General features: G+C 47.5%; 1 protein-coding gene across 1 annotated transcript in view; it reads right to left on the bottom strand.

Annotated features, from left to right (window-relative positions):
* Positions 1-13,514, bottom strand: part of LOC125620257 (butyrophilin subfamily 2 member A2-like) — a 56,357-nt gene extending 42,843 nt beyond the window's left edge. The window contains exons 1-2 of the mRNA XM_048814766.1: positions 13,357-13,514; positions 4,627-4,974 (exon numbers count right to left, since the gene is read on the bottom strand). Of these exons, the coding sequence (XP_048670723.1) occupies positions 4,627-4,974; positions 13,357-13,471 (463 nt within the window). The 5' untranslated portion in view covers positions 13,472-13,514. The remainder of the gene's footprint in view (positions 1-4,626; positions 4,975-13,356) is intronic.
* Between the last annotated feature and the right edge of the window lie 446 nt (positions 13,515-13,960).

Raw genomic sequence — 13,960 nt, 5'->3', positions numbered from 1 at the left:
CTGCACTGGAACCTCTGGAGGAGCACCTGGGAGGGAACTGACCTGCCATGGACACATGGGTCTTCTTCTCCTCATCGAGGACAGGGTTCCTGATGGAACAAGTCAGGTGTCCTGTGGAATTTTCCCTGACTGAGAGAGAGGACTCCACATGGAACAGGCCATCTCCTGCTATAGTCCTGGTCTCCGAGGCAGGTTCTAGAAGGAGTCCTCCTGGGCCACTCCACTGTACCTCTGGCTCCGGGTACCACCCTGGGGACATTCAGGTCAGCTTAATTCTCCCACTGGGACCAGGTTCAACATGAATACGAGGATCCAGGCCTGAGGCTGGGAAGAGAGAGAGAGAGAGAGAGAGAGAGAGAGAGAGAGAGAGAGAGACTGTTGTGTTAGGAGGTCAACGACTCTGCCCCCCTGAGGCCTATGGACTTGGGCTTCCTGGTTGATCTACAGGAGTCCGAACTCTTCTGCTTGTGAAAGTTGGAGTATGAAAATACTGTCTCCAAAATAATTTCTTTTCTATGTACTTGTGAGAAATCAATTGAATTATCTATACCAGTGTGTGAACAAGTGGTTAAACACCCTCTGAACCATTTTCTTTCCCCCTTTCCTTTGAGTGCAGGACTCATCCTTTCTTTTCATGCTCACTATAGTTGGGCTGAGACCCTCCATCCATCCATTTAGCGTGGTTGAGAACTGAAGGGCACGTGTGGATTAGAGGCTCCTGTGGTTAAACTGCTCCCCAACATTCACTCACCCTCCTCTAGCTCAGGCCTCCTGCACAAATTCTTCTCATGGGAGAAGCCCAGGAAGGTCAGGGCTCTGTGTGAGACCCACTAGACAGGTGGCTGTGGGACTGGCATTCCTGTATGATTTAGTAAGGGTTAAGCTGCACCTGCGTGGCCACATGCAGGAGGTAGCTGCCTTACCTGGGCAGCGCAGTTTTGGGGTAATGAAGTTTTTATCTGTGGAAGTGCCTCCCCAGCTGTGGAACACACGTCCCACCTCCTTGTGCTTAGGAGTAGTCTCCAGATGCTGATGGAAGTCTCACTGGAATTGGTTGAGCCTCCTGTTGATGATGTCCTTAATAGCAGGGAGCATGCTTTATCTTCAAGTACTCTCTATCTTCTAGGGCTAGACACAGACAAGGCTGTAAGACATCTACAGCCCCAAGGTCAAGGCTACATTTGTTGTTGAGAAAATAGCCTCGGGGTGATTGATGTGGAAACCTGACATGTCTTGAACTCCTTTCGCCCTGTGCTCTTTCTCTGCAGGCCTCTGTGGGGAAGTGGCTTGGGATAAAGCACAGTGACTAGCATTTCTGTATGGCACTGGATAATTATATCTCTACTAAAATATTCTGAACAGAGCAGACAGGCCATCGGGCTGTGTAGGATCTGTACATGGGATCTGAGAAAGCAGAAGAGAAAGCAAGGAAAGGCAAAGGTTTAGTTTGGGAGATGAGAAGAGCAAGAGAAGGACATCCTTGCCGGCAGGTGTGCTGCTTCTCCTCCCTGGGAAGATTAAGGAGCCTGACAGAGGTAAAACTCTGGGGGTCTTGGCACAGACTGATTCTCCAGGGAACCCTTCCTGACCTGGCCAGGCCTCACTCCTATAGGAGGGAGGGGACAGATGAAGAAAGGCATGCTAGAACCCAACCAGCCTAGAAAATCACAGGACAGCCTGAGGCCACAGTGGGGAGGACCAGGGCTCTGTCTGGGGCTGACCTTTGCCCACAGGAGCACATAAGAGACCTACTCTGTGCAGAGCCCAGGCACTGCCTTGCACTGGGCATGGGCAGTAGGTACTCAGGGAAAACACCCCAGGGTCCAGGAAGCCCCATGGACAGTGCTGGCCAGCAGGAGAAGAGGAGGTTGGCTCAGCACAGTGCTCAGGGTGACTGGTTCACCAGGAGTGTGAACTGCAAAGCCAGCAGTGACTTCCCACCACACTCCACGACACGTGCAAAAAGCAGCCTGCCTGGAAATCACGGAACCCTGAGCTCCTGGATGTAGGGACCAGAGAAGCCTTTCCTTTGGAAAACCCTATTGGTTCTTCAAAAAACACCTGTGGTTATTTGTTATTGCAATATTTGCATCCAGACTTATATTGTAGCAGACCAGAAGCATCAGCAATTGCCTGCAAAGGTAGAAGAACATCTCACTCCTAAGCTCAGAATCCACCTCACTGAAGTGATATCAGAGATGCCATCTGCAGACATTCAACTAGCTAGGATGCGAAATCTGGGATATTTACACAGCGCTTACAACTGACAAGAGAGTCAGCCCTGGGTTTGGGAGGACACAGTGCCTCCACAGAATGGTGATGGATTCACAGGCATGGTGCTGCACAGACACACAGTGCTCACCAGGAAGTCTGACACAGGCTTGAATTTGCTTTAATTTTTTTGTTTGCATCCTTAAAAAATTAAAATCCTTTACTACTTTGTTTGGGAAACACCTGTGCTTTCCTATCTGCTTTAGAGAAGTCAAAGAGTTAGTATGAAAATATTTCCAGCCATGGATTCATGAGACTAAAATATGTTAGGCACCCTCTGTTGAAGCTCAGAACACATTCATTTGCAAGTAGGAGGCCCATCAGCCCAGCCACTGACTTCAAGGAGGGAGCTGTGTGCTTGCAGGGAATCTGGGGTATAGTGGGACAGCAGTGGGAAGCTGTTCTCTGTTTGCTGGTGGAATTCCTCTGGGCCAAGAGCAAAAGCATCTGGGATCAGGCAAATCTACCAGTTCAGAGAAAGGAAGGACTTTTTTTTTTCTTTGGAGAAACAGTACTACCAACTGGCTCTCAAGATGATAGCCACTAATTAGGTTTCACCAAAGCTTTAGGAAGTATGTGAAATACCTTTAGAAGTAGATGTCTCCTGCCTGGTTTCCTCTAGAAATCATTGTCACAGACAAACCTCTCTGCCCAGAAAGTGAGGCCGAGCCACTGCACGAGCCCAGCTGGCCTGGCTCTTGCGGCTCTGGGAGGGCCTCTCAATGGCCTCTGCAGGTGGCACTCCACCGCACAGGGCTGGCTCTTGCAGTAAGAACTCTAAGACCACCCTTGAGCCTGCTGCAAGAAGGAGGCTTTCTCTAGCCACAGACAGGGCTCACTGTCCTCTCTGAGACTCTTCTGAGATTCAACTGGTGGATTTATAAAGGGTCTGGTTGGCAGAAGCTTTGGCACCAACTGTTGTTTAAAACTTGCCAGCAAGCCGCTTTTCAGTGTTTACCTACAGTCCAGGAAGAATCAGGTAAATGCTGCCATTTATTGTGTAAACTTGTTCTAATGAAACTAGACCAAGCACAGTCTCTGTGATGGACAGACTCTTCTCCCAATCACATTGACTTTCAGGATTGTCATTGAATGGCAGGTGGATATCTGTACACAGGTCACAGAGGCCTAGAAGAAAGCTTCCCTGCTCTGCAAGGTTATGAACCCTATGCTCCTTGAGATGGACCAGGCTGGTTTCTCCCAGGGTTCATTCAAGGAATGGGAGAGAGAAGCTCCTCCCGGAGACCAGCACAAGGCACTGTGCTGGTGTTGATGGAGGCTGAATCAGGCTCAGGTAATGTTTCACTAGAAACCTTCCTTACTCTTCCGTCCCGGCCCCACAGGAGTTTCTGGGGTGACTGTGTGCACAGATGTGGGATGTAAGTGCTTCACCTTAGGCAGAGATGTGAGCAGATAAAGATATCCCAGGATGAGTGTGCAAGTCTGTGCCCATCTAGGGGTGCTGGGATTGTTGTCTCTGTTCAGCAGAGTTGAAGAGCAGGACACAGGGATAGCAAGCAAGCATCAGGATTATTGCAAAAGCAACAGAGATACAGAGAGAGACTTCTCCAAAGGGAAGGGACCCCAGAGCTGGGAATCCAGTGGGGGAGGTTGGGATGTTCTTTTTATGTGTCTAGAATTTCCTCCTTTTCTTTTCTCCTTCCCTGTCCACGCTCTCCTCACTATTGTTGAGTGGTGTCCCCTGTGTCCATGCATCTATTCTGTTTTTCTATTGGATCCTCTGCTTAGGAGTACTACTACGGAAATGTCTGTCTGATGGGTCCCCAGCTTGTGTCCACAAGCAATTTTGTCAACCAGAAAGTTGACTTCACCAGAAGACCCTCTCGAGACACACCTCTTTATTCTGGCCCTACACCTGGCCTTCTCACTGGCCGTCTTGCCCTGGCTCCCCACACCCTTCTACATCTCCCTCAAGAGTCAGATTCTAGTCAACCAGGGCACGTTCTGTCTGGATGGAATGAGGTTCAGAACCCTGTGCCTGCGGCTGGGCTGATCACATTCCCTCCACCTCCCTGGAGCTCCTCCTGTGTTTCTGAAATAAGAACAAAGTCTCTAGACAGAAACATGTTTCTGGGGCTCTGCACAGGCCATGCTTAGATGCCCTGCTTGCACCTGCCCTTCATCAGTGTGTTGGAAAGGAAAAGGGATGTCAGTGTCCTTTTTATCAAAACACGAATCCGTGGGAAGACACTCTAGACCAATCTCAACCCTGGCATTCTGGAAGTCCTCCCCAGTGTCCTTGGGCCACTGCCATCTGTCCTTGCACACTGTAGGGTACTGGTTGAATAAAAATGTACCTCCAATCACCTGACAGCTTTCAGGCCAGAGGCTCACCTGTGACCTCCACACTGAACTGTGCTGCACTGTGGTGTGTGGAGCTTGCAAATGAACAATTGTAATCCCCTCCATCTGAAGTGCGGATGGGGTGGATCCTCAGGGCCACCTGCCCTTGGCTGATCTGATCCTTGAGGAGATCCATTCTCCTGTGGTACTCTGGATGCTGCTTTTCCAGGATATCCTGGGAATTCCTATAGTAATGCACCAGTTCTGAATTCTTGGCATGGAACCACCTGATCTCCATGTCCTGGGCATCCGTGGAGGGGTTGAGGTGGCAGGAGAACACGGCCTCTGCTCCAACCTTGGCGATGACTGGTGAGCTTGGTCCCATCACATCGAATTGCCCTGGAAATCATGAAGATAAAGTGTCACAGCCCGGGGCTGTCAGGCAAGGCTGCAAGTGTCTGATGAGAGCAGCAGACCAGCTCCCTAAGCACACAGAGCTGTGCCAAGCTATGGAGCAGACCTAACACCAGGATGCCAGAGCACCATTGGTATAAAAAGTCACAGCCACACAGAGCCACTGTGCAAGGGTCAGATGAGCTAAATCAAGATTCAGGTGTTTCCCATTTGCCTAGAGTTTGAAATCAAATTCATATAAATTACGTTATTAAAGTCTCATAGAGCTCTGTGTGTTATAGAGATTGCCCTCACTCTGCGATGAGAAATCTGAGTCAGAGAGTGACTTGGTAACTTGCCCCACAACCCATGATTAGTATGGCATAAAATGAGAATTGCAATACTATCCAGCAAATGTCCCCTCGATTTAAACCATGTTATTCAATACATATAAACAAATAGTGAGATATAATATGAAAGCATTTAAAGTAAAGATTTTGTGCTAGGGGAAAAACAAAGATGAGATGCCACAGAGTTTTCCCAGTGTAGTATATTAACATGAGGGAAAGGCCTAGGATAAATATCCTGAAACTTGACCTCAGGTTATCTCTGACATAGCGTTGGGAGTGGAAAATTCAGCTGGAGCATCCCCAATCCACTAGTCTGAAATCGAAGAACCAAGTCAGAATTTTTTGAGCATCAACATGTGGAACCGCCTACCTGAGCTCACAGGCAGGTTTCTGTCAAGACAAGGCTCACTGAGAATAATGCCACATCACCTGCAGGCTCTGTGTGTAAGTACACATATAACACAAGTGAATGCCATCGTTAGGGTCACAGCCCAAGATGTGCCATTTAAATATGCAAAAATCCCAGCATTCAAAAACTTCTGACATTCAAAAGACTTCTAGTACCAAGCTATCAGATAAGGGAAGCTCAACCTGTACAAATCCAAAGGAAAACATGGAACTTTCCTGGTGCCAAAACAGAGATATTTCTTCCCCTCTCTCTCCTCAGACAGCTCCCTTGAGAATACTTGAGATTCTTGACAGCCTTTTTCTGTCTCTGTGAAATGTATGGAAATCTTCTAAAAAGGCACATGTGCCTCTTGCCAGTTTTAAATCAGGTGTGTTTGTCTGAAAGCCTGGGGCTTTTCAGTTTGAACTGTGTACCTCACAGAGGGAGACTCTTCTCCCTGTGGCAGTGCAGATTGGGCCGAGGCACCAGGCCTCCAGTTTTGCTACCTATTTATTATAGCAGAACGAGTTCCAATTTACCTTTGGAAAACAGCAAATAACTAAAACAAATGGCAACTTCAATTACAAGATTAATGTAAGGTGAAAGATGTGTGGCAAAGGTACTTTCACATCTTACTCAAGAGCAATGTATCAGTTACTTGTTTTGAGAGTGTGTATGTGAGAGAGGGCATCTGGGGACCAGCACCCAGGGGAGATCTCATCCATCTCTGCAATGGCTGAGTGGGTCCTCTGGGGCCTGATGGATTCCATCAGCAGATAGCCTAGCATGTGCATCAGTTTTCTCTAATGCTCAGTTAAACAACGAGGTTCTATATTCTTTTTTCCTTTCTGGAGACAGTTTTTTGGCTTGGCAGGACACTTCATTTCTCCCATTTCCTCAATAATCTTTATATTTTTCATTATATACATATGTTCATATGTGACCATCATATCCCTAACAATCCAGAACCCTTCAATTTCAGTTTTATGTATTTTAACTTTGTGTTGTAACATGGCAGGGAAACTAGAACTGTCAAGAAAGATGTGGTTTCCTCATCTGCACTAACTGCCATTCTTCATTTACTGTGTGGTTCAAGCCTGCTGTGCAGAAATAAGGCGTCCACTGTTTGGGGACATACAGAAATGACCAAAATTGGCATCAGAAGCATTAAGTAAGAGAGAAAGTCAGGAAGATCCCACTCAGTTTCTGCCTAGACTGCTTTTTCTACCTGATAAACTTGTAATTCAAATATTCAATGGTACTGCAGACACTGCTCTAGGAATTAGGGATTCACAGGAAACAAAGGAAAGTTGTTGTCAAGCTCACACATTCCAGCTCCTGTGCTGGCTGTGCCCATGTCACCTCACCTCAGAGCTGGAGAGAGCAGCACCAGGTGGAGGGGAGGGCAGCTCGGCCTTGGTCTGGACAGACCTCAGGCTCTGAGCTGCTCCAGCCCCATGTGCCTCTTCAGGGAGGAGGCCACAGGCTGGGAAGGTGCAGCAGGGCCTGAGACACTGAGGCTGAGAGCCTTCCTGTCTGATAGGTCCCCAGCTTGTGGAGATAGAGATGCCCCAGAGCAGCATGAGCTGAACCCTGGATCCACACCCAGGGGTGGCATCGCCAGGTCCCTGGAAATGAGGAAACTCTTTGAGGGAAATAGAGAAGCAGAAATATATGGAAAGACTTTACACTTTAAAAATCTCTGTTTCCCATTGGCACCAACACAAGCAATGCAGCCTCTACTGGGTGGTGAGGAGAGGGTAGTTCTCAAGGATGGCTGTGCTCTGGAAGACCTCACAGAGGGAGTGTCCAGCCTTCTCTCCACAAAGACAGCAACTGTGGGAGCTCTCCATTGCTCGCCAGCTAGACTTGACCATAGCACAGCGTGTGTGCACTTCCAGTGCTGTACTTGATAAAGACACAGATTTATCTGTTGATTGAAATATATATATATAATTCCTATGGCACTTTTCACAAAAATGTTAACAAGTTATAAACGTTCATGCAAAAGCACAAAAGACCATGATGACTGAGTTGACAATCTCAGCCAGAAGAGTAAAGCTGGAGCCATCCCACTTTTCCAACTGCAAAGCTGCATGGAAATGCAGGGTACAGCACAGGCAGGAGGATGGGGACAGATGGGCCTCTGGAACAGAACAGGGAGCCCAGAGACACCCACAAGCATGTGGTCAGGTGGTCCACCAGGGCATCAAGAATGGGTGTCGTGGAAAGCAGTCCAAGAGGTGGGATTAGAAGACTGGCCATCTGCCTGGAATAGGAGATCTCACCTTTAGTCACACTTAGAAGTCTGCCGAAAATAGGTTAAAGTGTCAAACATCAGACCAAGGATGGAGGTTCCAAGAAATTTCAGAAAAAAAGCCACTAGACAGTGGTGTGACCAGTGATTCTTTTTTTTTTTTTTGAAACCAAAACAAAGCAACAGAAACCAAAATAACAAGTAGATTACACCCAACTAAAAAGCAAAGCATCAATTAAAGCAATGACAGGGCAGCCCAGGGGACAGGAGGAAACATCACAATCCTTGTGTTGGACAAGATTGATATTCAGATACAGAAATGACCTGGCAATCAAATACCACAAAACAAACTAATAAAAGTAGCCCAAAAGAAAACAGGAAAGGACATGCAAAGACACTTCCTTCAAGGACATATGCAAATGACCATGCAGCTTCTGTAAGGCTAGGAACCTCCAAGGAAATGCAACAAAGCCACAGTGGACTATCCACCCCACCCAACGAGTGGCTGTCAGCCAAAGAACAAAGAAGAAATGCTGGCAAAGGTGAGGAGCAGACAGGCCTGGCCCCTCCTGCTGGGAATGGGCACAGTCCCGCCACTGCAGGCAACAGCTTGGAGCTGGGCTGTGCATTCTACCCAGAAATGCCCCCTGCTCCAGTCCTCTTACCTCAGGACACACACGTGAAAGAGGAGAACTCTGAGCAGGAAGAGGAACCCGCATTGTCATGCACATTGCTGTGTCCCTCACCTCGGTGCAGACAGTGATATCTGCTGCCCAATGAAAGGCTGCAGGAAACGCGGTTACACCTCAGAGTTGCGTGTTCAGCTCCCAGAGCAAGGACACCGCACCCTTATGACCACAGGCACACTCCAGAGGACACTGTGCCAAGTGGAGTGGCTGACACAGGCAGACCCACACTGTATGAGAGCGTGGTGTGACGAGGCTCTGTGAGTAAGTCAGGGGCTGAAGGATCGATGGGATCTCCGTCAGGTGAGATCAACAATCTGAGGTCTAATGTACAGTGCTGTACAGTACCCAGAGGCTTGCTAAGGGGAAGGTCTTGTGCTAAGCATCCTCAACACACACACACACACACACACACACACAAGGTGATAATAATAACAAAAGCAAGATGGTAGGAGGAGACACTGGAGGAAAGTCGAGATTAGTTCCCTGATAGTAAGACAATGTCACAGGTGCATGCTAATTCCCAAACTCCTCCACATGTGTCCTTTAAAATACATGCAACTTTAAAAATGTTTGTCATGGGGCTGGGGATGTGGCTCAAGTGGTAGCGCGCTCACCTGGCATGCATGTGGCACTGGGTTCCATCCTCAGCACCACATAAAATAAAGATGTTGTGTCCACCAAAAACTAAAAAATAAATATAAAAAATTCTCTCTCTCTCTCTCTTAAAAAAATGTTTGTCATACCTCAATGCTATCTTCCAAAAAAATCTGAATAACTGAAAAAAATAAAGATAAGAAAGAGGGATCAAAATGGCCACCCAGTGTGATCATTTCAAGAAAACTGTAAGACTCTACATCAAGCCTTCCTATAGGCAGCTCCAAGCATATCATACTTTTCTACCATCAAGTAATTCAAGAGTTCTGTGATCTAAGATGTCTTCAACAGGCTTCTGTGTTAATTTTCTAGTCTTCAAACCCCTTAGTATTTGAAAAATAAGCCTGGGCATCCAAAGGAGTTGTAAAACAGTACTGATCCTCACAAATAGGTTTACATCAGTGCTATCAGAACCAGATGCGGCAGAGGAAATAGCTGAGCTCTCCTGCAAAACAGTTCACATCATTGCAGGATAGCCCAATGTTCCTTCTCTGATGAAGAAAGTACCCTCTATAAAGTAGATCAATTCCTAATATCCTGTGAGTGGCAACTGAGTAGAAGGTCAATGGTGGGAGATGAAGGGATCAAAGGACATTCATCCCATGCTGAAAGATTTCCAGGGACCAGGACAGCTGAAGAGTTTTTCCCTGGCTGAGGGAAAAGCCACTGCCCCTGGGTAAGCAGATGTGTCCTAGACAGGACCTCCTCCTGTGCACCCTGGGTGACAGCAGAGGCAGATGCACCCTTCATCTCCAGGGGTGTCACTCTGGGTGGCCCTTCCTCCCATCTCCTTTCTTGCAGACAAATCCAGGCTTCAGTGGGTGGCTGGAGAAACAGGGTAGAAACAAATACCACTTTTCTAGAGCTTCCAACCCCCGGCCATGTCCCTGAAAGTCATGGGGAACCAGAGATGGGAACAGGGAAGGCTGTTGCAGGCCCTTCAGGGAGGGCAGCAGATTTCCAGAGTGGGATCTCTGCTGGGGTCTGAGACCCGGAGCCCAGGTAGAAGCACTGCATTCCCCCAGGCAGTGTTCTGGGGCCACTTGCCTTCTCATTCTCTTCCAAGCTACTCTGCACAGAAAGTTCAGACAAATTGCACAGGAGGAAGGAAGCCTGCAAGGCCTGGAGCAGCGGGGGAGAGCAGACCTTTCATGGAGGAGCTGCACTGTGCTGAGAGTCAACTGAGCCCCAGAGAGCTCCCAGGCCTGGAGACTAAGGCGATGGGACCAGGAGGCCTGCTCAGCACACACAGGCAGAGGCATTGCCCGGGAGCCTTGGGGGCTCCTCACTCAGCATGCAGAGGCCCTTCTAGGGCCTGAGATGCCTGAGATGCCAGTATTTGTAATCTCTCCTATGAAGTGCCCACCACACTGCACCAAAATAGGGGGCTCGTGTTTCAGAATTCAGAGGCATCTTAAATCTTCGCCAAACTGTATTCTGAATTTGATGACATAATAGAAGAATTCCTGGAGTAGGAGCTTCGAAATGCACTTCTGCATGCCTGTTAAGGGACCATAGCAAGATGTGACTCAGCCAAAAAAAGAGGAAAAACCAAGAGGAAGACAGCAGATGGGATTCCACACAGGAAACCCCGAAGGAACCTCAGAGTGATGGATGGTGAGAGGGTGGAGGAGAGTTTCATGAATTCCCAGAACCAGTAATGGGAGGAACTGGAAAGCATATCTTGGAAAATTAAGTCGTTGACAGACATTGAAAGAACTGCTGGGAATATGCAAATGAGAAAACCAGGACAGGTGCCAGCTCAGGGAACTGAAGAGTCCCCCAGACGGCCTGTGGGGTCAGAACCTCCCAGCAGCAGTGAAGGGCACGAGGTGGCCAGGATGACCTCCGAACTTAGGGCTGGTCTGACCCGACCTTGGGATGAACTTCCACTGAAGGTGGATGAGGGAGGAAAGCAGAAGGAGAGGTCGTGGGGTTCACAATGTGACAGGGAAGGTCAGAAGCCACAGCCCACAGTCAACAGAGAGGATTGAGGAGGATCAGGGGGAGGAATTCTGACCTTGGCCTAAAGCTTCCAGTACTGTATGCTTTTAAAATATTGATCACCCAAAAGCAAACTTCAGAATGAAAGCCCTGCTGTGCAGTTAGTGTGAGCAGGCACCTGCAGGCCTTTGGAGCCAGGAAATGAACTGGATTCCTTATCCAAATGGGAAGATCATGAGCAAATTCATGGGAACAGCAGGTTTCCCCAGCTGTCCTCCAGTGGATGCAGGTGAATCTTAATTATAGACAAGGTACATTTGGTGAATTATCAATTTCTAAAGGTCTCATGTATAAAGTGAGACAAATGTCACAGGGCACTGATAATTCATAAACAGTCATTCAAAATTTTTAGGGCACCAAAATGTAATTCTGCTGTTACTAGATCTTATTATTAGGTGGTACAAAAAGGAATATAATAACATAATATATATGCATAATGTTCATCTCCTCCATAGATTTTCTAACATTCTGAGCATATATTTTGGTAATTTGTTCCTATTTATTTTGTCTGTGTCTCTGTGAGTATATTCACTCACTTTTTAGGACAAGTCCTAAAGAGATTTTACTAGGAAAACTATTTATACATATTACAAGGTCTTTATATGTAATTTTTTTTTCTTTTATACTGGGGACTGAACCCAGGGGCACTGAGCTACATCTCAGTCCTCCAACCTCCAACCTCCTGCCTTGGTCTCCCAGTTCCTGGGATTGCAGGTATGGCATGCATCTTTCTCCTTAATGCTAGGATGTTTCACAATTTGAACTAATTGAAAAAAAAAATGATCTCCAGCCAAGACTGGAATATTTTCTTTTACTTAGTGAAATTCTACTAATGTTGGAAATACTGTCATGTGATAATACTTAAACTGAGCAGTTTTAAGATGAAAGAGAAATTCATAGATTTAGTAGTTTTTTTTAAAAAATAATAAATATATTCCTATTGCAATGTCCCATTTGCTTTCTAGTGTTTTAGTAGAAAATATTTTCTGAGGTAGAGGGCTGAGCTACTATTTTAGAGTCTAAAATTATCTGTTTTATTTTTTGAGAAGTTATGTCTGTGTATTGTTCAACAAGATGTTTCTCAATAAAATCATTGAGATGTACAGACATTTCACACCCACACTGATATCTTTCATTTATGGGAACGCATGCTGGTGTGAAGCAATATGTTGTTTGGCCGGTGTGTGTGTGTGTCTTCTCTTGGATCAGTTTCCATATTGGAAACATTTAATCATAACAGCTCAAACCCAAGCACTTATCAAATAGGAGACCAGCTCTGTGGGCAACAGTGGAATAATGCAGGGCCCCTGCTGTGCTCCCTCCTTTCCAGCCAGGACCAAACAGGGATAATATGAGAAATGAATTCCTAAGAAAGGAGGAAATTAAAGACTCTGACAAGGGCCTGCATTAGGTGGGGGCAGCAGGGCCCTGGGGTCCCAGAGCTTGTCCCCAGGTTTGTTGGCCTCGTGCCTTTGCATATGCCTTGATTCTCATCACCTTTCCCCACAACACTTGTAAAACACTAGAACTTCAAGACAGACGCCAGCTCAGTGTGTTAGAGGATGCACTATGTGTTGCACACACTGGGGCTCCCTCCTTCCCAAACACACAGGGCCAAACACAACAGGGAATAACAGGAGAGGTCAAAGCATAACAAAGGGTGAACACAGAGACTCTGACAAGGGCCTGCACTATGGGAACTGAGCTCTCAACCCAGGTTTGTCAGCAGGCGGCCACTGTCCCCAGGAGCACCTGCACTCAGGGCTCAGCTTTAGAGAAGGTGCAAACAAACTTGAGCACATCACAGAAGCTACCTAAGACACAGCTTCTACAGCACCTCCATTAAAAACCAGCTTTGGGTGACTGGATCATTTGATCCTCACAAAGGAAATAGAAAAGCACAGTTGTCAACAGACTGAATTCAGAAGCACCTGGGCTTCAGCTCAAGCAAAGGGGCATGAGCTGGGCTCAGGGACACCTGAGGAGGAGGGGCCCTGACCCAGGCACCAGGGAAAGGAAAGGGCAGCTATGCCCTTTGTCACTCACCTGCGCCTGGCCAGGGAAGCAGGAGGCAGAGCAGGAGGGTCCTGAGGCTCCTGCTCCAGGGCTGCATCCTGGGGGGTCTCAGTCCTCTGTCCTCCCAGGGGCTGTCCTGGGTCATGTCCTTTCTCTGAATCACTGCCGTTCACGCTCTTCCTGAAACACTGTGAACAGGATCCCTGGACAGAAAGCTGGTTGTGAGAAACCCACAGCAGGGCATGTGGAAGCAGGGGAGGGGCCACTTGCTGCACCTTTACAGCCTCAAGGTCAAATAGCCAAAGAAGGAGTTCAAGGCAGGGTCAGCCACCACAGGGTGACACCAGCCCCTAGGACACAAGGAGAGCTCCCACCCACACTCTCCTTATTTTAGATTCCAGACATGGTTTTCTGAGCAGAGTCAACCCTGTTCATTCACTCTTAAGTGACCATCACATTATCACACTAGTTGTCACTAGAAAAAGACAACATAAAACCACACCAGGCTTATTAGAGTGGAACAAGGTAAACCAACAGGTTCCATGAGTGATCTGAGAAGATGGCCTTCCTGTGCACTGTGGGAGGTGGGGGGACACAGAAATCTAGCCCTACTGGAGAAAATGGTGGCTTCCTG

The sequence above is a fragment of the Marmota marmota genome, unplaced genomic scaffold (genome assembly GCF_001458135.2).
Source record: "Marmota marmota marmota unplaced genomic scaffold, marMar, whole genome shotgun sequence".
Lineage (NCBI taxonomy): Eukaryota > Metazoa > Chordata > Mammalia > Rodentia > Sciuridae > Marmota > Marmota marmota.
Note: the sequence above shows the minus strand (reverse complement) of the source record. Positions and strands in the feature narration are given on the sequence as shown.